Source organism: Cicer arietinum, chromosome 3 (genome assembly GCF_000331145.2).
Source record: "Cicer arietinum cultivar CDC Frontier isolate Library 1 chromosome 3, Cicar.CDCFrontier_v2.0, whole genome shotgun sequence".
Classification (NCBI taxonomy): Eukaryota; Viridiplantae; Streptophyta; class Magnoliopsida; order Fabales; family Fabaceae; genus Cicer; species Cicer arietinum.
In genome coordinates this window covers 2,449,360-2,476,677 of record NC_021162.2, presented here as the reverse complement: position 1 = coordinate 2,476,677, position 27,318 = coordinate 2,449,360, and the positions used below count along the sequence as shown (strand labels likewise).

General features: G+C 30.2%; 2 protein-coding genes and 1 non-coding gene across 6 annotated transcripts; 2 read left to right on the top strand and 1 right to left on the bottom strand.

The window, feature by feature from the left end:
* The first annotated feature begins 4,983 nt into the window (after positions 1–4,983).
* Positions 4,984–8,014, top strand: LOC140919606 (uncharacterized). Its single transcript, XM_073365976.1, has 3 exons — positions 4,984–6,822; positions 7,173–7,616; positions 7,667–8,014. Exons 1-3 carry the CDS (start codon positions 4,984–4,986, stop codon positions 8,012–8,014), a joined length of 2,631 nt encoding a protein of 876 aa, XP_073222077.1.
* Positions 8,015–12,770: 4,756 nt separating this feature from the next.
* On the bottom strand, positions 12,771–12,876 carry LOC113785922 (small nucleolar RNA R71). Its single transcript, XR_003472102.1, has one exon. It is a non-coding gene; the product is annotated as a small nucleolar RNA R71 (small nucleolar RNA).
* Positions 12,877–20,503: 7,627 nt separating this feature from the next.
* LOC101498903 (uncharacterized) lies at positions 20,504–25,960 on the top strand. Of its 4 annotated transcripts, none has more exons than XM_004491730.4 (5): positions 20,504–20,732; positions 21,135–22,372; positions 24,136–24,552; positions 25,081–25,316; positions 25,589–25,960. In XM_004491730.4, the coding sequence occupies exons 2-5, from the start codon at positions 21,154–21,156 to the stop codon at positions 25,841–25,843; spliced, it is 2,127 nt and encodes a 708-aa protein (XP_004491787.1). In that variant the 5' UTR covers positions 20,504–20,732; positions 21,135–21,153; the 3' UTR covers positions 25,844–25,960. The 4 variants fall into 4 exon arrangements, with proteins under 4 accessions (XP_004491787.1, XP_027188083.1, XP_027188082.1 ...); XM_027332282.2 differs by lacking the exon at positions 20,504–20,732 and adding an exon at positions 20,739–21,031 and having other exon boundaries at positions 25,084–25,316; XM_027332281.2 differs by lacking the exon at positions 20,504–20,732 and adding an exon at positions 20,739–21,031.
* Positions 25,961–27,318: the final 1,358 nt, after the last annotated feature.

Sequence of the window (27,318 nt, the reverse complement as noted above, 5' to 3'; positions counted from 1 at the left end):
CGGTGTACATGTATTATAAATTCTACTATTTGATTGAAAGTTGTTATCACATAAATTATATTTATAAAATTTAATAGAATTTGAAATTATTTAATATATTATTGAAATATATTAAAATTAATTTAATTAATAAAAATTTATAAATTATTAAATTTAATGTATCTCATTGATATACTAGATGATTTCATATTAATATCAAAATTAATAGACATGATATATATGATAATAACTTTCAATTTAATATTAAACTTTATCATACAGATATATACCGTACAAAAATTATTAAATGTGTCACGCTATTAAGTTTGACGTTACATTAGTGTGGGTCAACCCGCCAACCGATCACCCAACCCAATTCAATCCAATCTGATTTTTATTCGTACTATGTCATTTTTGGGTTTGATCCAACCCAACTCGTTGAAACCCGCTTATATTTAGTTTGGGTAATGAGTTTAACAATTTGAATCCGCCGATCCGACCCGGCAACTAGTTATATATATTTTTTGTTAAACTTTGTTCGGCAGTCCCATCAGTCCAATAGAGTTTCATTACTCTTCTTGAGTTTTGTTTGCCAGATCCGATCTGATTTACTAGTTATTGTTGATTTACCGTAGACCCGACTCAGTAACTAGTTATTGATTTATTGTTGTTGAATTTATTTATGTATTTGAAGATTGTTGAATTTCTTTTTTTTGTGAGAGGTTGATGATTTTTGAAAAAATTGAATGACGTGATTGAAATTTTATAGTTTTTTAGACATTTAAGTATTAAATATATTTTCATTCAATATATTTTCCTGTAATATAAAAAACAAGTTATTATTTATGAATAACCCGTCAACCCAACTCAACCCATTTTTGATCGGGTCGACTCGATTCGAATTAAATGGAAAAAAATACGAATTTAGAACTTAACTCAACCTAAAAATAATTGATTGGGTCGAATATTAAATTTTGTCAAAACCGACACAACCCAACCCACGTAAATCCCTGTTAAAAATAGTTATTTGATTTTTGCCACTCAAATTAGTCCTTCCACACTTAATCCACTTAAAAAATGGGGCAGTGCAAGGTGACGTCAATTTAAAATATCTCTTACTTTTTAAAAATTTATATTTTCCTGCCTCGATTATTTTGTTTCTCCAACTATTAACATATTTTCTCACGTAAACCTAATAAATTTAGAGTTTTATCGCTTTTATAATGATTGCTGGACTGTGATGAATTTTAATAGATTAGTTAATAAATTTAATTTATGTTAATTTTTTATGTTAGTGATATGATTCCTACAACTCCTACTTTAGATAAATTGATGGTAAAATCCAACAAAACATCCATGGCGGGTTAGCCATTTTGTTAGTTAAAATATAATTTTGATTTCGCTATGAAACTAATTAAAAACAAACAAACCTTTAATATTTTGATTTAGAGACTTTTTTTTTTTTTTTCTTTTTCAAGCGCTAATTAACAATAGGATAATAAATATCTATTGGAATTTTATATTAAATATGATTAATAATTCCCATATATAATATGGTATCAGGGGCCCACCCAAAACATAGGGAGCCTTAAAAGAGAATTTAAATATGGGAAATTTTAGAATCTATAACAATATTCTACTAAAATAATTAAAATTGTATAAAAAATCACTTTTAGACCCTTTAGAATAAAATATTATTTATTAAAATTAATATAATTGATTGTATACCATATTTATTTTTCAATTGTTAAAATTAAGTCAGCTGATTTAATATTTACAAAGACAATATTAATTTTACATAAAATTTTATTAGTTTAAGATTTGAAAATATTATTATAAGGTTTTTAGTTAAATAATAAAAAAAATCGGATGCCTTTTAAAAGTAAAAGAATCAATTTTGTAGGTCTATAACAATTATTTTAGTGATCTTATCATTGGGTCGGGTTGTGGTATCAAAGTATATCGATCGGATCACACATTATTTATATATAGATATCAAATTTAATTTTGTTGGGGTGTAATTAAAGATGAGAATTGGTTAGGTCGTCCGTCAGGGGACTATGGTCTGACTTACTTATGACTTGATATGACCTATTTAATAAAAAAGCTAGGCTCGTGCTATTTTTAAAATCTATTTATTTAAATAGGTCAGCCCCGAACTTATAAAAAAACCTATTAGGCCTGACATGCGACCTATATATATTTTATTATTTATTAATGTTATTTTTTATTATTATTTATTAATAATATTATTTTTTATTTTAAAGTCTATCAATTAGGCAATCACTCAGTAGTTGTTCCATATTCGGTAGTCGTTTCATATTTGGTAGCGATTCTATATTCGGTAATCGTTCCATATTCGATATCCGTTCAATTAAGCAATCACTCAGTAGTCGTTTCGTATTTGTTTAAGAGGTAATAATGTGTGTATTTGTTTCGGGAAATAATATATTCTTTGAAACTAAAAATTATTTTTTAGGTTTTAAATGGTGTTTGTTTCAGATTTTTTAAAAATTATTTTGTTTGTTTAATATATATAGATATGTAAAATATAATATTTAAATGTTTTAATGTTAATAAGGTTTTTAAATAGACTTTCAAGTCAGACCAGACCAAAAAAGAAAGAAAAAAAAAATTATGATAGGCCGTAGGCCATACTTAGGCCTAAAAAATTAATTGTAGATCAGACTCATATCTTTAAAAGTCTGGTCTGACCTGACATATTCCCACGTCTAAGTGTGAGAGAGTGTATTGTAAAAACTCAAGTTTCATATAAAATATGTATGATATGATGTTTAAAATAAATTTATAAATAATAGTATTTCATTTTGATTCAATATACAAATCTAATAAGAAAAATGATTGTTTAAGTAAGTCTAATGTATGATAATTTGACCTTTACTTAGGGTCGGTCTGCCCAAGTAATCAAAGCTTGGGCTTTAATCTTCAGAATTTTGGGTAAAAGGATTCAATTGAATTATGAATATATAATATATATAGACATATCAGTTATAGATGTTGATTTAGGTCAATTGGTCAAGATAAGGATTTTATTTTTATCATGATCCAAGTTTAAATGTGGATGTTGTAAAACTTTATTCTTTTTTATTTTATAAAATTTGTTTTTTTTTGTAAGTTTCACTCAAGGCCGGTCAGGACCCTGCGCATGCAGTCCAACTGCAGAGGGCCTCGTCAATGCAGGGTCTTAATATTGTTTTCATAATATAATAAAATGAAGGTAAAATTTTTTGGATTAAATATATTTTTAGTTTCTACAAAATTATAGTCTTTCAAATTTAGTCTTTAAAAAAATTATTCACTTTTAATTTCTATTATTTTATAAGGATTTTTTTTTGGGATTAAAAATATCAATTTTTTATACAAATATTTTAAAATAGAGATTAAAAGTGAATAATAATATTATAAACTAAAAAATTGAGAATTTTTTTTATCGGAATAGGAACTAAAAATTTAATTTGCCATTTTTTTAATTATTAAAATTTTATTTTGTTTTTATCAAAAACTTATTTTTTAAATTAAAAAATAACTTCTAAAATATTTAAACAATCCTAATTTCACTCTAATATTTGCTTTAGACCTCTAAATATATTTGATAAATCGTACTTGTACTTTAAATATTCTCTATCTGTCTCAATACTCTCTCCTTGAGAAAGCTCCAACTTTATTGAAGTTTTTGTACATAGAGAAAGTTGAGTAATTGGATTTGAATTGACCCTTGTTGTTCTTTCTCTCGAATAATGTATCAGCCGTGCTATATAGTACAAGATACTAATATCCCCAGAGTTAAAAATAAAAAAAATTATTAAAGGTATGTTTGATTGTGTTTTAATATTTAGTTTTTAAAAATTATTTTATAAATAAATTTTAGAAAATTGGTTTTAAAAAGAAAATTAAAAAAAAAATTATTTGGCAACTTTAATTTTTAAATTAGTTTTTGACCACAGAGTTTAAAAAACTGAAAAATGAAAAGTAAAACACCATTTATCTATTTTATTTTTTTAATTTAAAAAAATATAATATTATAAATAATTTTGCATAACAATTTTTAAAAATAAATAATTCAAACAAATTTTTAAAATTTTAAATTTTAAAATACTAAAATAAAGTTTTTAAGATGTAGATCAAACAAGCCCTAAATATACATTAAAATAGTAAGATGAAAATAGTCAAATCAATTAAAAGAGCACACTTAATCTCTTGTTTTTATGTTGTTTTTCATAGTAACCTTTTTAACATTTTTTATAAGGGGGGTTTAGCTTTTCATTGTAACCTATAACCTTTAATATTCTGTTGGTGTTTAATGGCCGGTTTGTTCATAACGACAACAAGAAAAAGAATAAATATGTGAAGATGAACAAACTTTGATTTGGTTTATACGCGTTCATTTATTTGCAGCACCAACTTGTAGTTCAAGACATTGAGGGCAGTATTAAAAATCTGCTTCTTTTTAATTTGTCATTTTGATTATGACTATTTACATTTACACCAATAAATTTTATTACATTTGGTGAAGTTATTTTCTGTTTCTGTCATAAATAGTTAATGATATTCTTGACAAAATAATACTAAACAATATTATATTGAATTTTGAAAATGATAATTGAATAAAAACATAAATTTTCTACAAAATCTGAAGAAAAAAAACAGAATGAGTAGTATCTTGCAATTGAGCAACCAAAAACTCAATAGTATTGGAAGTTAAATATAATTCAAATTTTGTTTTTGGGCCAAATTAATTGGTTTCACATTGTACCCCATATAAATACTTTTGTGTGTATTGTTGAAAAGACTAATGCCATTTTGATAATATAGTGAAAAACAGAAAATACTCTCTTCCATAATCTCTCTCTTTTCTCCGTCATCTTCTAAAACATCAAAATTTTCAATTATCGATTTTTTCACCATTGATTCACCCTCCACATTTGATTGTGTTCCAACATCTGGCATCAAGAGCAAGGTTCAGATCCAATTTCCGTTGCAAACATGTCCGTTTCCAATGACAAAATCGCTGCCAACCTTCTGATTCTTGATTCGAAGAATTATGACAAATGGCACAAACAAATGAAAGTTTTGTTTGGATATCAAGATGTTCTTGATATGATTACCGATGGCATTACTCCTCTTGGTAAAGAGGCTACAGCAGCCCAACAAGCGAAATTCAAGGAAGATAAGAAGAAAGACTACAAGGCCCTTTTCTTGATCCATTCTTGCGTCAATAGTGACAACTTCGAAAAGGTTGGCGATTGCGACTCGGCGAAGACAACTTGGGGTATTCTTGAGAAAGCTTATGCTGGTGTGGATAAGGCGAATGTGGTGAGGTTACAAACTCATAAGCGGCAGTTTGAGTTACTTCAAATGGAAGACAAGGAAACGATTAACGATTACGTGATGCGTGTGACACGCTTGGGGAATCAAATGAAGTCGTGCGGTGAAGCCGTTTCCGAACAGAATTTTGTGTCAAAGGTATTGCGTTCTTTAACACCAAGGTTCGATAATATTGTGGTGGCGCTTCAGGAATCGAAGGATCTCAAGACGATGACGAAAGATGAACTTCAAAGTTCATTGGAAGCTCATGAACAAAGAATGGACGAAAGAGGAAACGATAAAGCCAAAGAGGAAGTTGCTTTGCAAGCCCGTTTCAACGAGAAGAATAAGAAATCGAAAGGGAAATGGCCTTCTAGAGGAAAGAAAAATTTCCAAAATTTTGATGAAAAAGAGTCACAAAATTCAAGGAAAGGTGAGGGCAGTTCCAAAGGTGGTGGTCAAGACAACTACAAGCCGTTCGACAAAAGTACCAAGAAGTGTTACAATTGTCAAAAGCTTGGGCATTTCGCAAGAGAGTGTAGAGCGAAACTAAGGGAGAATCATGCGAATGAGGCTAAGGTTGCTAGGCAAGATGTGGATTATGATAACACGGTTCTTGTAATGATCATGGAAGAGAACTATGAAATTAAAGAGGTGCTGTACAACAACTGTGACAAGAGGAAGTTGCTGGACAACAACTATTGCAGTGCAGAAAAATCTGCAAAAACGCATTCGGAGAAAAACGCAATGGTAACAGTTCGAGATGGAGCCCAAGGGAGAAATGAGTGGTACTTGGACTCAGGTTGTTCGACACATATGACGGGAAGAAATGATTGGTTCGTGAAGATAGATGCAGGTCATAGGACCAAACATCAGCTTGAGGTGGTGTATTCCGATGTGTGCGGACCAATGCAAGTCAGTTCGTATGGAGGTAATCGATACTTTGTCACATTTATCGATGATTTTAGTAGGAAGCTGTGGATTTATCTCATAAAGTGGAAGGATGAGCTGTTTGAGGTGTTCAAACGATTTAAATACATGGTTGAGCGGCAAAGCGGTCACAAACTCAAAATTCTCAAAACTGACGGCGGAGGCGAATTTACTTCGAGAGAATTTGGGAAGTATTGTGATGATGAGGGTATAGTGCGTGAGGTTGTACCATCCTATACGCCTCAGCAAAATGGCGTGGCCGAGAGGAAAAATCGGACAATTATGAACATGGTGCGTAGCATGTTGAAAGGAAAGAATTTGCCGAAAGAGCTTTGGGGAGAAGCTGTTGCTACAGCCGCCTATGTGTTGAATAGGTGTCCTACAAAGAAGCTGGAAAAGGTGACTCCAGAAGAGGTATGGTCTGGATTCAAACCGAATTTGAGTCATTTGCGCGTTTTCGGTTCGGTAGCATTTCAACATATTCTGGGACAGCTTCGAAAAAATCTTGATGACAAGAGTGAAATGATGTTGCTTGTCGGATATCATCCTACCGGAGGCTACAAATTGTTTGTGAGTAGCAAGAAGATCGTAATTAGTCGAGATGTGATTGTGGATGAGATACAGCAGTTTGACAGCAGAAAAACTGCCATATCAGCTCGGGAAATCGATTTACCAATCGATTTATGCCACAAAAATCGACATCCTGGAGCTACTGGTGAAGTGCCAATCGATTTACCAATCGATTTATGCCACAAAAATCGACATCCTAGAGCTACTGGCGAAGTGCCAATCGATTTACCAATCGATTTTCTGCAGAAAAATCAAAATTTTGCTTCTGGAGAGGGGAAATCGATTTACCAATCGATTTATGCCACAAAAATCAGCATCCTGGAGCTTCTGGAGAGGTGGAAATCGATTTGCCAATCGATTTTCTGCAGGAAAATCAGAATTTTCAGCCTACTGAAGGTGCTGTACAGCAACCTTTCAGAACCGAAACAGGTGAATCAAGTAGACGACCAACAAGGCGAAGAGGATTGCCTCAAAGACTCCGTGATTGTGAATTATTCCAAGATAGCGAGATCAACAATGAGGGTGATCTTATTCATTTCGCTCTAATGGTCGAATCCGAACCGGTGAATACGAAGGAGGCATTAAGCGATCCAAAGTGGATGTGTGCTATGAAGGAAGAGCTGGAATCAATTGAAAGGAACAATACATGGATGTTGGTTGATTTACCGAAAGGTAAAAAAGGTATTGGTGTGAAAGGTACTCTTGGCTGTGGAACTTTGTTTCCTGCAAATGGCATGGGCAAAAGTTGCGAATTACTCGGATACACCGACTCCAATTGGTGCGGAGATAAGGATGACGGAAATCAACGGCCGGTTATGTCTTTATGTTCGGAGGGGCACCAATCTCTTGGTGTTCTAAAAAGGAGCCGGTGGTTGCTGTCTCTTCCTGCGAGGCGGAGTATATCGCAGCTTCGTTATGTGCATGCCAAGCTGTGTGGCTAGTGAACCTGCTGCATGAGCTGGACAACAACACGAGAGGAGTTGTTCTGCTGTTGATGGACAATGTTTCAACCATCAACCTTGCTAAGAATCCCATAGCACATGGGAGGAGCAAGCATATTGAGATGAGGTTTCACTATTTGAGGGAACTAGTGGGGTATTGCAAAAGCGAAGAACAAGTTGCAGATTTGTTGACGAAAGGCGTTACGAATGAGGTTTTCAACAAACTTGTGATGAAGCTAGGCATGAAGAATGTGGAGCATTTGAATTAAGGTGGTGTATTGGAAGTTAAATATAATTCAAATTTTGTTTTTGGGCCAAATTAATTGGTTCCACATTGTACCCCATATAAATACTTTTGTGTGCATTGTTCAAAAGACTAATGTCAATTTGATAATATAGTAAAAAACAGAAAATACTCTCTTCCATAATCTCTCTCTTTTCTCCATCATTTTCTAAAACACCAAAAAAATTTCAATTATCGATTTTTTCACCATTGATTCACCCTCCACATTTGATTGTGTTCCAACAAATAGCACACATAAGACAATGATACTGAGTTTTCCAAGAAATTAGAAGGAGCATTAAGTTTTTCAGATTAGGCGCATGGAAAAAGGATCGCTAAAATGCAGATTGTGTTGTCATCCCTATTACAAATTTAGATTATCATTTTTTTTTTACTATAAATGATACTTTCTCTATTTTCTTGAACTTACAACTACTTTGATAAATAAAGATAGCATTACAAAATAAATAAATTAATTAAAAAAATTTTAAAATAACAAAGATAGCATTACAAAGTTAGTTAATTAATTAATTAATTAACAAAATTTTAAAATAACAAATAATGTAAGACAATAACATATTTCAAACATAACATTTACTATAAGACAAAATAAGTAATAATTTTTATTTTATAAATAAAAATTTAGATGAATTGAATTTTAGAGTATCATAAGAGTTACATTAGATCTCAAGACTCAAAGAGTGTTGACATAAGTACTTAAAAGATATCTACTTCCAATGTCATGAGTGAATCTTTATCCACGTTTTTAGCATGGTTGAAAAAATTATTCAATCATATGCTAGAAGATCATGCAAGAAATATATGTCATAAATACATAGAATGTCATTCAAGCAACACAAATTACAATATCATGTTGCATGCCTTCAATGCACATCTAACTACCAAACATAAAATACTTAAAATGCATTATGCAATACATGTATTTCAGAAGTAGGATTAATAATAAATTTCATTATATTTTTTTTTATAATTATTTTATACTCTTTAATTAAAGTTTTGTTAAAGATTAAATTAGAGGAATGTCTTTTTATGATAATTTTAGAAGTGTCTCTTATATTTATAATGGACTTTGTTTAACTTCAATTTGATATCTACAAGTTCAAATACACTTTATGAGTGCATCACAAGTTTTGACTATGACGCAATACAAAAAACTTCAAATGTATTTTACTCATTTTTAGAAATCGAATTATCTTAAGGATTTTTCTAGCATTATCGTAGGTGTTTCTGTTAGCTTTTTAATGTCTTAAGGGACAATTTCACCAGACACCATTAACTCGTGTTAAGGTCAAAAATAGTGAAATAGTATAATTGTCGCACAATGTTAATAAATTAGACAATTTAGATAATCATTTTTTGTAACAAAAAATGATATATTTTTTTTATTGTTTTGACTACATAATATGTTTTTATCATTTCTTTTTTGTAGAAATTCGGCTTTGCTAGTTCAACCTAACTAATTTAAAGCCCTATTTAAACACAACTTTAGAGTTTTTGGACATTTTTATTTGAAACATAGGGTTGCCTTCAACCATCAACAACTTTGGTACACCTTATTTCTTCTTTAGTTATCCATTTTTACTCTCATCGGTCTCATGGAAACCGTGGTGAGACTTTTATTCTTATACTACCTATCTCGTCGTGTAATTGTATGGTTCCCTCTGATAGGCTTAGTACACAAAGGTGTGTCTCTTAACTTTTTCATTGTTGAATTAGTTCAATTAAGTATACTCAATTTGTGTTGTTTCGGTTGTTTTCAACATATATTAAAATATCGCATATGTGAAATGAGTATACTATTTTTTTTTTCTTGATCACTTAACAAAATGTGTTTTAATACATCAATTCTAAGTGTTTTGATGTGTTTGCTTTAACTAGTTTGCTCTAGTTGTTGTTATGTTTTTTTTCTCAAGCATTCTACTATGTGTCTATTATATTTATGATTCCTTTAACTTCTCTAGATTTCATTTTATGATTGTCTACTACAGTTTATCATATTACTTTTGGATATTTGCTTGAATATTTTAGTGCTTTGTTTGTGAGCAAACAGCCATGTGTATGTCTTATGATTTTGTTGATTATATAATAGTTTTCTATGTTTAATGCGTTGAGATTAATTTTTTTGTGTAATCATGAATTACATGGATGCATCATCTAGGTTTTGGCTATTTGTATTGCATGCGGACAATTCGAACTCATAATTTTGTGATTTTAATTTATTTATTTTTTCTATAATCTCAAAGGGGAGAAACGAATACAAAAGTTAGAACACAATTTTAAATTATGAATTCACAGTAACGGCACAAATTCAAAGGAGCATTTCCATTCCAAATTCTTTTTCAATATATTGAGAAAGTTTGTCAATAAAGTCTTCACAAAGTTTTGTTATTATAAAAAATGAGAAGAATGTAATTGTAGGTTTTCCTAACATAGACTTAGTATTTTGACAAACATCAAAATTAGGTTTAATTTGTTAGATGGTGACTGTATGCATTTGTTTATTCTCATATGTCAATTGTTCACAAGTGCATTTGAATCAATAAAGTTACACAAAAAATTATATTTTATCATGCATGAACTTAGTTGCACGATAGGAACACGTTGGGACACTCTGAAATGCATTAAAAATCATTCGTAAGTGATTTTTAATTTTGTACATCAACTCATGGGTTCGTAAGTTGATTTGTCGGGGTCCTGAATTCATTTGTGATGTTCCGAGCCTTGTGAATCGTCTTACATAAAGTGTGAATCAACTCTCACAATTATGCGAGGTTTTATAATTAGACTTACACGTGTGTGAATTGACTTAGATTGCTTTAGGAAGAAATCCCGAATTTTCAAGACACATGTGAATCGATTCATGATAAGCTAGAATTTATCTATTTTTATAGCTTCATTTGATAGGTTAATTTAATATTTTTAATTCGATTTTAGTTCTATTTTATTACCTTTTTGTTTTGCTTTGATTACAAGGAGAAGTGAAGGAATAAGTGAAGATTTTTGGAGCAAAAGAGCATTGAAGTCAAGTGATCAAGAAAATGAAAGAAACACAAGTTCCAACAAACATTACTGTCTAGCCATAATAGTCATTACAACCATAATGGATGAACGAAAAAAAATAAATAAAATAAGAATTTTCCAATTCAAGTGAGCAAGGATTACTGTCTGGGAGTAATGATCATTATGACTATAATCTGTTCATCTTCTACTGCTGCACCTATTACTGTCTGGCAGTAATGACCATTATGGTCATAAATTGCTCATTTTCTGTTGAACCATTTTCTTCCTATGAAATTCTGATGTTTTAGTGTAATTAAAACTCATGAAGGCACCTAAGACTATAAAAAAGACCAAAATACTCAGATTTAGAGATATTTTTCCTATTCATTATCTCTTACTACTCTTTCTCTTAGAAATTTTCTAGTTTCAATATTATTTAGTTTTCGATTTTTGTTTTGTTATTTTATATTTCCAATATTTTTATATTTAAGCTTTGATTCTACTATCATGTGTGAGTAGATCTTCCTTGTCTTGGGATTGTAGGATTTTCAATGTTGGATCTCTAACAATTTCTATTTATTTTTGTCATGGGTGTTGATCTTTTAATCCAATCTTAGTAAGAATCATATTCATACTTAGATATCAAATAATATACCTAAAGGTAGATTTGATATCTGATCCCTAATATTGGACAAGAGAATCAAATCATGAAAATAGATTTTGGTTCTTTTGAAATCATGAAAGATATCTTCTCTTAAAGGGTTTTGCTAATACATCAATCATGAAAATAAGTTGGTTATTAGTTTAAAATACACTTTTGTTCTTTAAAAGAAGGCATTAGTTACAATTATTTATCTGATTTTTAAGAGTTTAACACCCATAACTCAGAAAAGGTTAATTTTATTGTATCTATCATTGTGAAAACTACAATCCCAAGGCTTTATTTTTATTGTGAATTTTAAACCAAAAATCATTATCAATATTTACTATTTTAGCTAATCATCATAGTAAATAGACACTAGTACTCACAACAAAGTCCTTGTGGGAACGATAATTTTTACTACACGATAATATCGTGCACTTGCGATCTTATCAAGTTTTTGGCGCAGTTGTCGGGGACTTTGCTTTTTTATATTAATTATCCTTTTCTATACCGATTAGACTAAAAAATTTCATTAATATATATATATATATATATATATATATATTACTGATTTTTCTCTCTTTGAATGTGAAGAATCCGAAGTCTTGGGAATCTTGTCAAACCAATACCTGAGATAGAAAGATTTTTTCCATAGGAGAAGAAGAGACAAAAATATTTCTGAACAAGAAAAAGATTTAAAAATGGTTGAAAATAGAACCTTGAAAGAATATGCCTCTCCTAATACTACGGTACCACATTCGAGTATTGCGCGTCTGACGGTAAAGGCTAACAATTTTGAATTAAAACCTTCGTTGCTATCTGTGGTACAACAAAACCAATTATCTAGTACTCCAACAGATGATCCAAAACTTCATTTATCTATTTTTTTTGAAAATGAAAATGAAAATGAAAATGAATAGGGTGACTAGTGACAGCATTAGACTAAGACTTTTCCCTTTTTCATTAAAGGATAGAGCTAGAGCTTGGCTACATTCATTGCCTTCTAAATCCATTACCACATGGGATTAGTTAAAACAATCATTCCTTGCTAGATATTTTCCACCAAGCAAAATTGCACAATTGAGAAATCAAATCACAAGTTTTTCTCAAAAGGAAGGAGAATCGCTCTATGAAGCTTGGGAGGGCTTCAAAGAGATGTTGATATTGTGCCCTCATTATGGGATGGAGAGAAGACTAATTGTCCATACATCTCATACACTACAAGAATGACAATAGATGCTACTACATGAGGAGCATTGATGAACAAGAACATAGAAGAAGCATATGCTCTAATTGAAGACATGATACAAAACAACTACCAATGGTCAAGTTATCGATCTCCTCAGAAGAAAGGAGGCATGTATGAAGTTGATGCATTAGATCATATTGCTTCTAAGGTAGATGTATTGTTTCAAAAATTTAAAAAATTGAATATAAATGATGTCACACCAAATGTTTCTCCTTGTAAAATTTATGGTATTATTGGTCACGTGGCTGTTGAATGTCAAGTCGGAATGTGTGTTAATGGTGGGGAGAGTAATAAGCAACTTAATTATCTTAACAATCCACAAAAAGGGACCATTTTTCAAATACTTATAATCAAGGGTGGATGAATCATCCAAATTTTTCCTTCAAAAATCACCCCCTTAATCCCATCCCCCAACCAATGGTTAGACCTCCCAGTTTCCAAGGACCAAGGTGTTTCAACAACCCCCAAAAGTCTAGCTTAGAAAATTTGTTGGAAAATTTTGTGTTGACTCAAACCAAACAAAATGAGGAGTTTAAAAATCAAAATCAATCAATGAATGAAGCACTTAGGCAGTTAGTATCTAAGGTAGATTCTATGGCCACACACAATAAAATGTTGGAAACACAAATCACCCAAGTGGCTCAACAAGTTGCTTCATCCTCTAGATCTCCTGGTGTATTCTCGGGGAAGCCTGAACCTAACCCCAAGGGACAATTAAATGATGTCACCATAAGAAATGGAAAATAATTAGAGGAACCCAATGGTAATGATGTGGAAGTGAATGTTAAGGATGAGAGTAAAAGAACCCAATCATCAAGTAAGAGGGTAGATGAGAGAAAAGAAAAACCTTATGTGCCTCCAACACCATACAACCAAGGCTAAAATTGAGGAGAAATTTAGGAAGTTTTTGGAACTTTTGAAAAAATTATATATCAATATTTTGTTCACCGAAGACCTATCTCAAATGTCGTCATATGCTAAATTTTTGAAAGATATTTTGTCAAACAAAAGAAAACTTGACGACAATGAGACAATTGCTTTAACTTAGGAATGTAGTGCCATAATTCAAAATATTGCCTCCCAAAATTAAAGACCTTGGAAGTTTTTCTATTCCTTGTGTTATTGGTGATATGAGTTTTGAACATGCTTTGTATGATCTTGGGGCTAGTGTAAGCCTCATGCCTTTGTCAGTTTGTAAGAAGCTTGATGTGTGTGAGTTAAAGCCCACAAACATTTCCTTACAGTTAGCTGATTGATCTATCAAGTATCTGGTGTGAATATTAGAAGATGTTCCTATCAAAGTAGGACAATTGTTTATACCGGCTGATTTTGTGGTGTTAGAAATGGAAGAGGACTCCCAAGTCCCAATTCTTCTTGGGAGAGCTTTTATAGCCACAACATGAGCTATTATTGATGTGAAACATGTGAAGCTTGTCTTCAATGTGGGTGATGAAAAAATTGAATTGAATTTATCAAACCTTATGAAAAGTCCTTCTCTTTAAGATTCTTGATGATGGATCGATTTAATTGATCATTGTGTTAAGGAATGTCCTTTAGTACCACTTTCACAAGATGGGTTGGAAGCAAGCTTGATTGGAAGCACAAGTCATGAAGACTTGGCAAAGGAAGCTGATGCATATGCTAACTTGTTTGATGAAAATCCTTCTCTTCCAAACTTAAATTTTGAGGCATTAGCAACAGAAAATTCAGCACCTCTCCCAAAAGAGGCTCCACAGGTAGAACTTAAGCATTTGCCCTCAAATATCAGGTATGAATTATGTGGCAAAAATTCTACATTTCCTATCATTGTAAGTGCTGAATTAAATGGTGAAGAAAATGAAAAATTGCTTGGAGTCCTCAAGATGTATCCAAAAGCTATTGGGTATACTATTGAGGACTTAAAGGGAATTAATCCATCAATTTGCATGCATAGGATACTAGTTGAAGAAGACTATAAACCCTCTATTAAGAATCAAAGGAGGTTAAATCCTAACATGAAAGAAGTTGTAAAAAAAGAGGTACTTCAACTCCTAGATGTTGGGGTAATTTACCTTATATCTGATAACAAATGGGTTAATCTCGTTCAAGTAGTTCCAAAAAAGGGAGATATCGCTGTTGTTAAAAATGAAATAAATGAATCCATTGCAACTAGGACAGTTACGGGGTGGAGGATGTGTATAGATTACAGAAAACTGATCAAAGCAACTCGTAAAGATCACTTTCCTCTCCCCTTTATTGACCAAATGTTAGAAAGGTTAGCAAAGCATTCACGTTTTTGCTATTTGGATGGCTATTCTGGTTTTTTTTCAAACTCCCATTCATCCTAGTGACCAAGAGAAAACAACGTTTACTTGTCCTTTTGGCACTTATGCTTATAGGAGAATGCCTTTTGGTTTGTGCAATGCCCCTGCTACCTTTCAACGTTGCATGATGTCAATTTTTTCTGATTCTGTTGAGAATATAATGGAAGTATTCATGGACGACTTTTCTGTGTATAGATCTAGCTTTAATAATTGCTTGGCAAATCTTGAAAAGGTACTTGAAAGGTGTGAAAAAGTTAATCTTGTGTTAAATTGGGAGAAATGCCACTTTACGTTTAGAGAAGGAATTATTCTTGGACATTGGTGTTCGAGCCAGGTATTGAGGTAGACAAAGCAAAAATTGAGGTAATAGAGAAAATGTCACCTCCCACCTCCGTAAAAGAAGTGAGAAGTTTCTTGGGGCATACAGGATTTTACCGTCGATTCATTAAAGATTTTTAAAAGATTTCTAAGCCTCTAAACAGTCTGCTCCTAAAGGACTGAACTTTTGTCTTTGATAAATTTTGTCTTGAGTCATTTTGCAGGTTAAAAGAAGCATTGATATCCGCCCCGGTTATGCAACCACTTGATTGGAGTCTTCCATTTGAAATCATGTGATGCTAGCGACTTTGTTGTAGGTGCAGTGTTGGGGCAGAGAAAAGACAAAAAAGTTCATGCTATCTATTATGCTAGTAGGACTTTGCATGAAGTTCAAGTTAACTATGCCACAACCGAGAAAGAGCTATTGGCAGTAGTGTTTTCTATTGACAAGTTTCGTTCCTACCTGGTGGGATCGAAGATAATTGTCAACACATACCATTCAACCATTAAACATCTCTTGAGCAAGAAAGATGTTAAGCTGAGGTTGATCCGGTAGGTACTACTTCTCCAAGAGTTTGATCTAGAAATTTGAGAGAAGAAGGGGGTTGAAAATGTGGTGGTCGATCATCTCTCAAGGCTACATGAAAAAAATGAAAATAAGTTGTCGTTGGATGATTTATTTCCTGATGATTAATTGTTTGCTCTTGCACAAATAGAAGCACCATGGTATGCTGATTTTGTGAATTACGTAATAGTTGAATTATCAACAAAAGAAGAAGTTTTTCTCGGATCTTAAACACTGTTATTGGGATGAACCTCAACTTTTAAGAGAGGGGCTGATAAAGTTTTCAGAAGATATGTCCTAGAAGAAGAAATGGAAAACATCATGTTTCACTATTATTGCTCCGCATACGACGGACATGCTAGTTCCTCAAAAACTGCAGCAAAGATACTTCAAGCAGGCTTCTACTGGCCCACACTCTTCAAAGACATGCATCGCTTTGTGCTGTAATGTGATCAATGTCAGCGTACTGGAAACATATAAAAAAAAAAATTGAAATGCCTTTGAACAATATCCTCGAAGTTGAAATATTTTATGTTTGGGGAGTTGATTTTATGGGACCCTTTCTCTCATCTCTTGGAAATCAATACATCCTTGTAGTAGTGGATTACGTGTCCAAGTGGATTGAAGTTGTCGTTGCCCCAACAAATGATGTTAAGGTAGTGATTAAGCTCTTCAAAAAGGTAATATTTCCCAAGTTTGGTGTGCCAAGGGTGGTGATTAGTGATGGAGGCTCTCATTTCATAGCTAAATAGTTTGAAGGCCTGCTAAAAAAGTATGGAGTGAAGTACAAAATTGCCACATCATATCACCCTTAAACTAGCAGACTGGTAGAGGTTTCCAATAGGAATATTAAGAGCATTCTCGAGAAAATTGTCTTTGTATCGAGGAATGACTGGTCCGTAAAGCTAGATGATGCGCTTTGGGCTACAAGACTCCCATTGGTATGACTGCTTACAAGTTGATATATGGAAAGTCTTGGCACCTCCCAATTGAGCTTGAACAAAAAGCATAATGGGCAATAAAGATCATTAACTTTGATTTGAAGGTTGTTAGTGAAAAAAGGAAGCTCCAACTCAATGAGCTTGATAAGTTGAGGTTATACGCTTATGAGAATATTAAACTCAACCAGGAAAGAACCAAGAAGTGGCATGATAAGCACATAACAAGAAGATAATTCAAATAAGGCGACTTTGTATTACTTTTCAATTCACGATTGAAGTTGTTTTCGGGTAAACTTCATTCGAGGTGGTCCGAGTCATTTCAAATTCGTAAGGTGTTCCCGTTTGGAGCTGTAGAAATCTGGATTGAGGCCACTAGAGTTTTCACTATGAATGGTCAAAGGTTGAAGCATTATGTAGTTGGGAATCCAATAGAGAAAGGGTAAGTCTTATTCTTCGATCTCCAACTTAAGATTTACAAAATGAAAGTCAAGTTAAGGACCATAAACAAGCGTTGCGTGAAAGGCAACCCACAATTTTAATTTTTCAAAATTTCTTTTTATTTTGTAGGCTGAGCTAAAACAAGAAAAATGCAGAAAATAGGAGAATGCAGCAAGGATTACTATCTGACAGTAATGGTCATTATGACTGTAATATGTGCACAAGGCCACTTTCGACAACCACCATAATCTTGTAAGCTTTCCTACTCCTTTCATAACTATTTTACTTTTTACATTGAGAACAATGTCTGGTCCAAGCATGGGGGTGTACGTTTTCTTGTTTGATTATCTGCTAAGTATGTCAATATATATAAATAAATAATCTCTCCTTGCATTATCATTTTTTTTTATTTGTTTCAAATGATCAGATATTATATTACTCACTCCTTTCAAAAATAATTGATTCATTTGTTTATTTCACACATATTACAATATATATATATATATATATATATATATATATATATATATATAATAAAATAATATTTTTAACAAATTATTTTTGTTAGATATTGATAGATTATCAATGTCATAAAAACATAGTAAAAGATATTAAATTAAAAATGATACAAATAATATTAATTAAAAGATACAATGGAAAATAGTTGTATTAAAAATTAAAATAATCAATAAATTTTTTAATAAATGAATCAATTATTTTAACATAGATCGAGTAATTAAAATAAATAATTTGAAAAAATAAATAAAATAAATTATATTGGAAACAAATAATGAGTCACGTTTTGGGGACTATGAAAAAAAAGTCTCTTTTGGGGACAAATATTATTAATGTAAATGGGAAAGTTATTACAGAGAAAGAGGAACATAAAGACAGTTTTGTTTCCACAATTAATTTGTATAACCGACTTTGATTATTTGGTCATTTCCAAAGCAACGCATGGTTGAATTTTTCTTCAAACTAATCAATTTCACATTGACCTAAACAAGGTCTGAAATATGAACTTTCACCCTACACCCTCCTTCGCCCTACCTTACAAATCTTGGAAATAAAAAATTAGTAATAATAAATTAGAACCAAAAACAATAATTTTTGAGCAATTTTTAAAAAATAAATAAATTATTAGATACTTTTATTAATATGATGTAATTTATATATACTATCAGTATAAAGAGTTTTACTCATTCAATCAATTATACCCGTTAAATCGTTAAAAAAATTTAGTGCATAACAATTAGCCTCTTATTAATATATTTCAAAATATGCCTTTTATTAATTTATTAAATGTATCAATTGAACCCATATATATACAAAAGGGTATTTAAGGAATATGCATACTACTTCTCTGATTACTATTATAAACAAACATTACTATTTTCACAATTATTAAAAAAATTAGTTGAGTGCAATTAATTTTTTAGATTTAATGTAAAACATAATTTTAATCTACTAAATTGTTCTTTTGAATCAAATACTTAACTATTAATTTTAAATATTTTTTATATTAAAGTAAGAGTAAATTATAAATATTATCATTAAATAAAACAAAAGCAGTTAACTTTTTTATTTATAATAGTGACCAAATTTTGATGTCATTCTTTTACTCATAATAATGATAGGAGGGAGTATATGACAATGTAGATATGTTGTCAAACTTGTCTTGATATACTTGAAAAATACTAAGAAAAATATAGTACTTCATTCCATAATGAGTGACCAATTTTTAAAAAAGTTATTTCAAAATCAACTATCACATTGATTTTCAATCTAATATTAATTATTATTTTTAATTATATCATCTAATTAATATTTTATTTGATTCTTTTTATAAGAGATAATTTAATTAAAATTTGATCAACAAAAGTTGATGTATGCGATTGATAATATAAACTAAATACATCAACTTTTGTTGACTCCAGATATCGCTTCCAAATATATGTATATCCATATTGTTGATTGTTAGAGTCATCCAATAAAGTAAGATAAAATTGCAATTGTTAATCAAACCCTTGTTGGGTAGATTCATAACTCAAATGATACTCCTCATATGTACATGTTGAATCTTTTTGGAACAATGGTGGTGGTGAGGTTGATCCTTATCTTAATCAATATTTTACTAAATTTGTTTCGAATTTTAAAAAATAAAAATCTAAAAAGTATGAGTTGATTAATAAATGATATTATAATTACACATGATCGATCGTGCATGTGCACAAAATCATAAATCATTTATGATCAATCATTAACATTACTCATTTTATTTTTTTAAATGAACAATTCACTTTTAGATGAGGTAAATTCTTATAACACTCTTTCAATTTATTGTTATTTTTGTCTTTTTATTCCACTATTTATTTATTTTTTTGCTTTGTCCTTTTCTTTTTTCATGTGTTAGATCTTCCATAACCAACTTTGTGTTTTTTCTTTTATTTTAATCTAAGCTTATAAAAAAAAATTACTTATTGTAAAATAAAAAGAGTAATAATTTTATTTTTGGTACAAAGTAATTAATTTATTTAACTTTGTTTATTACAACAAAAAAATAATTGTATTTTCTAAAGTACTTTTCATTAATTTATTTTTTTGGAAAATTTCTTCATTAAATTTTTTTGTTTGACTCAATCATAATTAATACTTGTATGATAGACATAAAATAAAAAATTTAAAAAATAAAATCTAAACTGATTAATATATATTCAAAAAATAATGTCATTAAATATAATAGATACAGTTGATATTTATTTATATATTTGATTTTAAACCATCAAATTTAGAATCTTTTTATATTTATTCAAAATCAAAAGAGTGTATCTTGGCTTTTAACTGCACAAAAATAATAAAACAGAATGAGACAGAACTTTCAATATAACCTAATTTTCTTTGTTAAAAAAACCTGATTTTTTCTTTTTATTCTCTCTCCTAAACCATTGAATTGAATTAAAAAAAAAAAAAAAACATTGAATTGAATCATATAAAACAACAACAACACACCCTTCACCTGATACAAAAATCCTATGAATCTGTCATCACATAACGGTTCTAAGCAAACCAACAACATTAGCTCAAACACAACACAAGTCGCTCACATGTTCTTTTCTTCTCATCAATTATATATAATATAATTTTTTTTTTCATTGGTATTCCTATAAATTTCTTCAATTAGGTAACACTTCAACCTCTGCTGAATCAGAATCATCATGTGAAAAAGGTGCAAAGTCTCATTCAATTTTTTATCACAAAATTTTCAAACTACAAATCAATGTTTCAATGACCCTCCTCTGTTTTTTTCCTCTGTTTTGCTTCAAAAGGAATGAACTTGTTAATCGATTCATTCTCAATTTGCATCAATTAGTTTTTTTGTGAAATACCCATTTCGATTTTGGTGAGTATGGTTTCTATGAAAGGTTTTTTTCGTATAAAGATTGAATTTTTCGTTTGTTACTTTTGGGTTTTTCTTTCTAAGGTTATGAAAACTCTGTTTTGGGGTTTCACCAAAATCTTCATAAGGTATTAGAATTAAAATTCTCAGTAAATTATTTTAATTATATGGCTCAACACTATTCATTATTATTCAATTTTATTTTATTTATATTTTTGTTTCGTTTTTCAGATTCTTTAGTCCTAAAGCAATGGACCCAATTTGTTCATCTGAATTTTCCATTGAAAATCATCAAATTGAAGCTAATGGAGAAGATTCTTCAGAAATTTTTGAAGATACCAAGGTAGAGTATGAAAGTTTTGAGGAATTTTATGATTCTTTCTCAAATGAAAGTGATCAAATTGAGTCTAAATGTAGCAATCTAGAAGGTGAACAAATTAGTGTAGAAAATGTTGATTATAGTGAAAATTTTGACCTTGAGGAAGAGGAAAAATCAAAGTTGGTTTTCAAATTTCAATATCAAAATTGGGATTTGAACATTAGTGAGGAATTGAAAGGAAATTTAAGTGAAAGTAGTGATTTTGACGAAAGGGGTGATGTATCTGCAAACACTAACAAGTATGAATTTATCTCAAGAACTAGTTTTAGTCAATTCTTGGATCAACCTGAGGCTGAAAATTTTGCTGTCAAAGAATTTTTCATTCATTCAAATGATGATTTTCCATTGGAAAATTGTGTTACCAATGATTGTGAAGAGGTTGTTAATGAGAAAACTCTTGATAATTTCACAGAAAATGTGCACATAGAAGAGGTATCAGAGAAGCTCAAGAATGAGCTATCTACCGAACAAAAACCTTCGGAACCATATTCGCATAATTTTCTTTTCGACGATGATTTCATTTGTTCAACATCTGACTCAGATTCTATCAGTTCATTAGGTGATGGTTTTTTATCAGACACAGATTTTGGAACAACTACTGAGCATGACACATTAGAAAACAATGAAAAGGATTTGGACTTTGTCAATAAGAAAAGCATAGAGAATTTGGATTTTGGTTATGAGCCTGATGAATTCGGCGAAGAAGACGAAGATATAATGAATGAGCTTGGAAGATTGGAAGAAGAAACTAGGCTGCAAAAATCTTCAGTCAATTCCAAACATGAACAATCTAGTTTAACTGGTTTAGATCTCGAGGAATCGAATCGGTTCGACACGCTTTGGGAACATCAAGATTTGATAGAACAGTTGAAGATGGAATTGAAGAAGGTCAGAGCTACTGGTTTACCTACCATCCTTGAGGATTCTGAGTATCCAAAGATTATGGAAGATTTGAAGCCATGGAAAATTGATGAAAAATTTCAACATGGTAATAGTACTACTACAAATGAGCTTCCAAAATTCTACAAAAGTTACAGAGAAAGAATGAGAAAATTTGATATCTTGAATTACCAAAAGATGTATGCTTTAGGTATGTGTCTTTTTTCCATTATCTTAAATTTATTTACCTTTCTTCAGCAATTTTCTTTTTAGTTTAGCCTGTGTTTGATTTTACATTGACAAAATTTGATTTTTTATTAATTGATTTGAGTTAAAAGTGAGTTGATTGTAAAGTCATTTATGTCCAGATACATTCACTTAAAAGTGAATTGAACAAAATATTCGGTGTAAAAATTATTTTTTAAGTAAAAAACTCAAATCTTAGTTTTTAAGTTAGAATCAATTTTAAAAACAAAATCAATTTGAATTGATATCATCCAAAAATGTAAAAATCAATTTTAGTGGTCTAGAATCCGTCTTAACTCTCCCTATGTGAAACCAAAAAGACAAACACATAATAAACTTTTTTTGGTTACTTGTTGAAAACAATTTCATTTAACTTGCATGATCATCAACACCTACCTTATCTAAGTCATTAAAAGTAGAGAGGTAAGGACCCTACTAAATCTGGTTAGTTGAGGATTGAGAAAGCATGAATTACCCAATTTTATGGCACAAAAGTGAATTTTGACACACTTGTTCTGTTTCTTTTTATTCTTTTTCAAATATTCATGTAGCTTATTAATTTCTTACTTATATATTGCAAGAAAAAGTGGTAGGACATTAAGAATGTGAGCAACTTTTTTATGCCACATGCTTCTTTACACTTTGCACTCATTAATGTCAATCCTCAATTATTGGTAGTTTGCATTTTTCCCAAAGATGGCAATATGAGTGTTAGGACTTAAGACTCTTTTCTTGTTTGTTAACTCTAATAAGTATACCCTTATGGTTGGATATTTCTTGATTTTTAATCACTTGCTTTTATTTCAAGACCATTGATGTTTTTAAATTTTTAATTTCTAATTAGTTTATATTTTCTTGGGTAAACAACCATTTTGTACATGCATGAGTATAAGTCCTCATATGACAATATGTATGTGTTTTGTTTTAGTTGGTTTGAATCGTTTAATTCTCGAATTTACAAAATAACTAAAAGAATACACACTCGAAAATATTTTGTAATTTCGATTCATTCGAGATTATAGTGACATCCCCATACTTTTATGAACTAAAATGACTAATCTCTCATTTTTATTAAAATATAACCTTAATTTGAGAGAAAACTCATAAATTTGAAATACAATTCATGACAAGTATTAGAGAATTAAGTGATGAGATTTTAGTCCAAACAAATTTTTATTATTTCAATCATTGTGTGCACTAACCTTAAGCATCAATTAACAAACAAATATATACTCAATTTCTTATTATGGCTAACCCTTTCCTGATTTCAAAAAGAAACCATTCCCTACAATGATCAAGCACCGATTATAATACTCCACCCAATTTTTCTATGACCCTTTTTTTATTCAGTCTACAAACAACCCTTACCATGCAAGACAAGTTTGGAAAGCTATCTTCCTTTTCCTAGAAAGTTATGTTAAACTTTTAATAATAATCTATAAGGCCTTTGCATTATGCTTAATAGTTAAGGGTCCAATCTTAGTCATATAATATTTTTTTAATCATGTCATTCGTGCGAAGTTTTACCAACTTTGCCAATGATTATCAGTGTTTGAGAATCTGGCTGACTAGTGATCACCTTTAGTGGAGTCTCCTCTCTCGACTACATTTTTTTTAATCCATAATGTTTGAACTCGAGTCTTTATTTAAGGGATTCGATTCCAGTTTCACTCAGTTATAATCATAGTCATATAACATTTTTCAATGTTTTTCTTGTAAAAATTATAGGTTTTGTGCAGTCAAAGGATCCACTCCAATCATTTTCAAGCCATAAGAAAGCTTCATCATCAATCACATACATTCTTCCACGTGGATTTAGCTTCTTTAGACGTAAAAACAATGTTGAAGCTGACCCAATGAAGAAATTCATAAGAGAATTATATTGTGACTTGGAAATGGTTTATGTGGGACAATTGTGCCTTTCTTGGGAATTCCTTCATTGGGAATATGAAAAGGCATTGAAGATATGGGAATCTGATCAATATGGATTGCTAAGGTTCAATGAAGTAGCTGGAGAGTTTCAACAATTCCAAGTGCTTCTTCAAAGATTCATAGAGAATGAACCTTATCAATGTCCAAGGGTCGAAAACTATGCCAAGAATCGTTGTGCCATGCGCAATCTTCTTCAAGTTCCTGTCATACGAGGTGAGAAATTTAAAAATCAACATGAATTTGATTACCTAACTTAACACTGAATCACCAATTTAGTCGTTGAAATTGTAAGATAGTATCAACTGCATAAAAAGATTAATATGATACAATCTTTATAATTTCAAGGACTATTTTGAAATATTAACAATTTTAGGACTAAATTTGCAATATGCTATAATATTTCAGACTAAATTAACAATTCTAATTAATTTTCATTTGGTTAGTGTCTTTATTGAAAATGATTTAATTTCTATATATTATCAGTATAAATAGTTTTTACATTATCAATCAATCATAATGGTCAGATAATTAAAAACATTTGACTTTTATTATAATTTAAAGTCACACACATGATTGATTCTGATTTATTTATAAGATAAAACTTCTTATTGAAAAATGGAATTTAGCGGTAATTTTTTGACCAGTTTCTTTGAGCTATGTGGGGGACCATATAAAATTCTAAATGTGAGAAAATAGTTCCTCATGACTTTTTTCTAATCTAAATTCAATTATTGGGTGCAGAAGACAAAGGGAAGGATAGAAAGAAGTTTAGAAAACGAGAAGTTGACAATTATGCCATCACAAGTGACATGCTAGTAGAAATTTTAGAAGAATCAATAAGAACAATTTGGCGTTTTATAAGAGCAGATAAAGATGCATCAAACTTGACAAATAAGAGTCTTAAAGAACATCAAGTGGAGCTCCAAGACCCTGTTGATTCACAGATTCTAGTGGAGATTCGAATGGATCTTCAAAAGGTATAATTCAAATGAGATTTTTATTTTTTTTATATTCTTAAAATTGTTTAGTCTCTCAAAAAAATATTATTTTCATACATTGTCAGCATAAAAAGTTTTACGGTATCAATAACGATATGACGATTATGATTGATAATGTAAAATCAGTTTATACTGACGGTGTATGTCATATTTAGGTCTACTTTTTAATGTTAAGTAGATTAATTATATTGTTTAGCATTTTTTAAAAAGAGTTTTTTTTTTCTTATGTAAAACACTTTTTGGATTTTCAGAAAGAAAAGAGATTGAGAGAACTTTTGAGGAATGAAAGTTGCATATTGAAGAAATTCCAAAAGCATCGTGAAGATGAAACAGATCCAGTGCTTTATTTTTTCTCTCAAGTTGATATGAAATTAGTTTGGAGAGTTTTGAATATGTCAAGGATAACGACGGACCAACTAGCATGGTGTCGTAGTAAATTAAACAATATCAATTTTGTAAACAAAAGGATACATGTAGAACCATCATTCTTACTTTTTCCTAGTTAATGATTAATTAATTAATTAATTGTTAGCTTAGTACATATGCTCCTTTACATTTAGGTGGTCATCATTATTGAATTAGTAAAGAATTTTTGGTTATGATTAACAAGTTGTTTGGCCTAATATGTACAATTTCCATTTGGTGCCATGCAAATAGTTTTAGATTACTATATAAAGATTTAAATATGATTCTGCTTCTCTCATATATATGTTGATTTCGTTTTAATTCTTGATTAATTTTTTGTTTGGTCGTTGTACAAAAATTTATTTCATTTTATCTTTTTTTTTTCTATACTATGTTTTATTTTAATCTTCACTAATTTTTTTTTTATAAAAAATTTATACTTTTATTTTCTTAAATTATTTTTAAGTTTTATTTTGGTCTTTTCAGTTTTAGTTTTGTTCGATACATTTTGGTTACTAACATTTTGGTATTCAAGTTATTTTCAATAAAATAAAATGTTTAGACAGTTCATATAAACATTTATATTTGTTTTCATCTGATGACACTAACGAAAATTGAACCTACAATTTATTAGATTCAATACATATCTATTTATCATTATACTAATCCATAGTCAATATTATTTTATGTTTAATTAGTCTATATAAATGAGAATGAAATGTCAACCAGATGTGCTCCTGTAATGTAATGTAATGACAAAATAGCTGTAGTATTGATTTAGGCTCTGGGATAAAATTGGCAGTCCAGTCTATGTTACTGACTGGAACAAAAGGTATATTACAATGACTAGACTAAAAAAAAATAAAAATACATTCATAAGGCTAATCATAGAAACATTTACTTAAGAAAAGTTAGTCTATAAATTAAAATTTTCGATTGAATCGTCTTTTAAACGATTACATGAATTGTTAAATTAATTATGTGACATTAATGACTTTAGTTACCTTTTTAAATATTTAAGGTCAATTAATCCATCACAAAATAAGAAAATATCATTTTAGCCTGCAACAAAATTCGACAATACAACTCTTACTCGTCGGATGAACAAAATAGAATAAGAACGGTCAAAGAAATAGAAACACCTAAATATAAAGATTAATTTAAAATACAAATGCTCAAATGTACCCAAAAAATTAAATAAATGCTCAATAAAAAGTCTATAGGATTCTTGTGTGTATTTTTTACCAATATATAGGGTAACAACAATCGAAGAACTTCTACTCGAATCATGTCATAATTGGAAGGTGATGGAGAAATAATACGCGAATAAACTTTGTGATTTCGATCATACAAAGAAGAAAGAGAAAAAGAAGGATGAAAAAGATGGATTGAATCTAATATAAAGATTTTTAGAGATTTTTTAGGGTCAAACTGTCATTAAATATTACTATTGTAAGGACCTAAGTAAAGGTGTGCAAAATATACTGATAATTAAATTATATTGATAAAATAAACTATATCAATTAAACGATTTCATTGAATCATATATTTAAAATAAATTAGTTAATCAAATTAA

Coding starts and splice junctions, on each gene's coding strand:
- LOC140919606 (XM_073365976.1), top strand. CDS start 4,984: ATGTCCGTTTCCAATGACAAAATCGCTGCCAACCTTCTGATTCTTGAT. Junction 6,823..7,172: donor TTGTGAGTAGCAAGAAGATC/GTAATTAGTCGA, acceptor GATTTTCTGCAG/GAAAATCAGAATTTTCAGCC. Junction 7,617..7,666: donor ATGACGGAAATCAACGGCCG/GTTATGTCTTTA, acceptor TGTTCTAAAAAG/GAGCCGGTGGTTGCTGTCTC.
- LOC101498903 (XM_027332281.2), top strand. CDS start 20,913: ATGGTTTCTATGAAAGGTTTTTTTCGTATAAAGATTGAATTTTTCGTT. Junction 22,373..24,135: donor CCAAAAGATGTATGCTTTAG/GTATGTGTCTTT, acceptor TAAAAATTATAG/GTTTTGTGCAGTCAAAGGAT. Junction 25,317..25,588: donor TTCGAATGGATCTTCAAAAG/GTATAATTCAAA, acceptor TTGGATTTTCAG/AAAGAAAAGAGATTGAGAGA.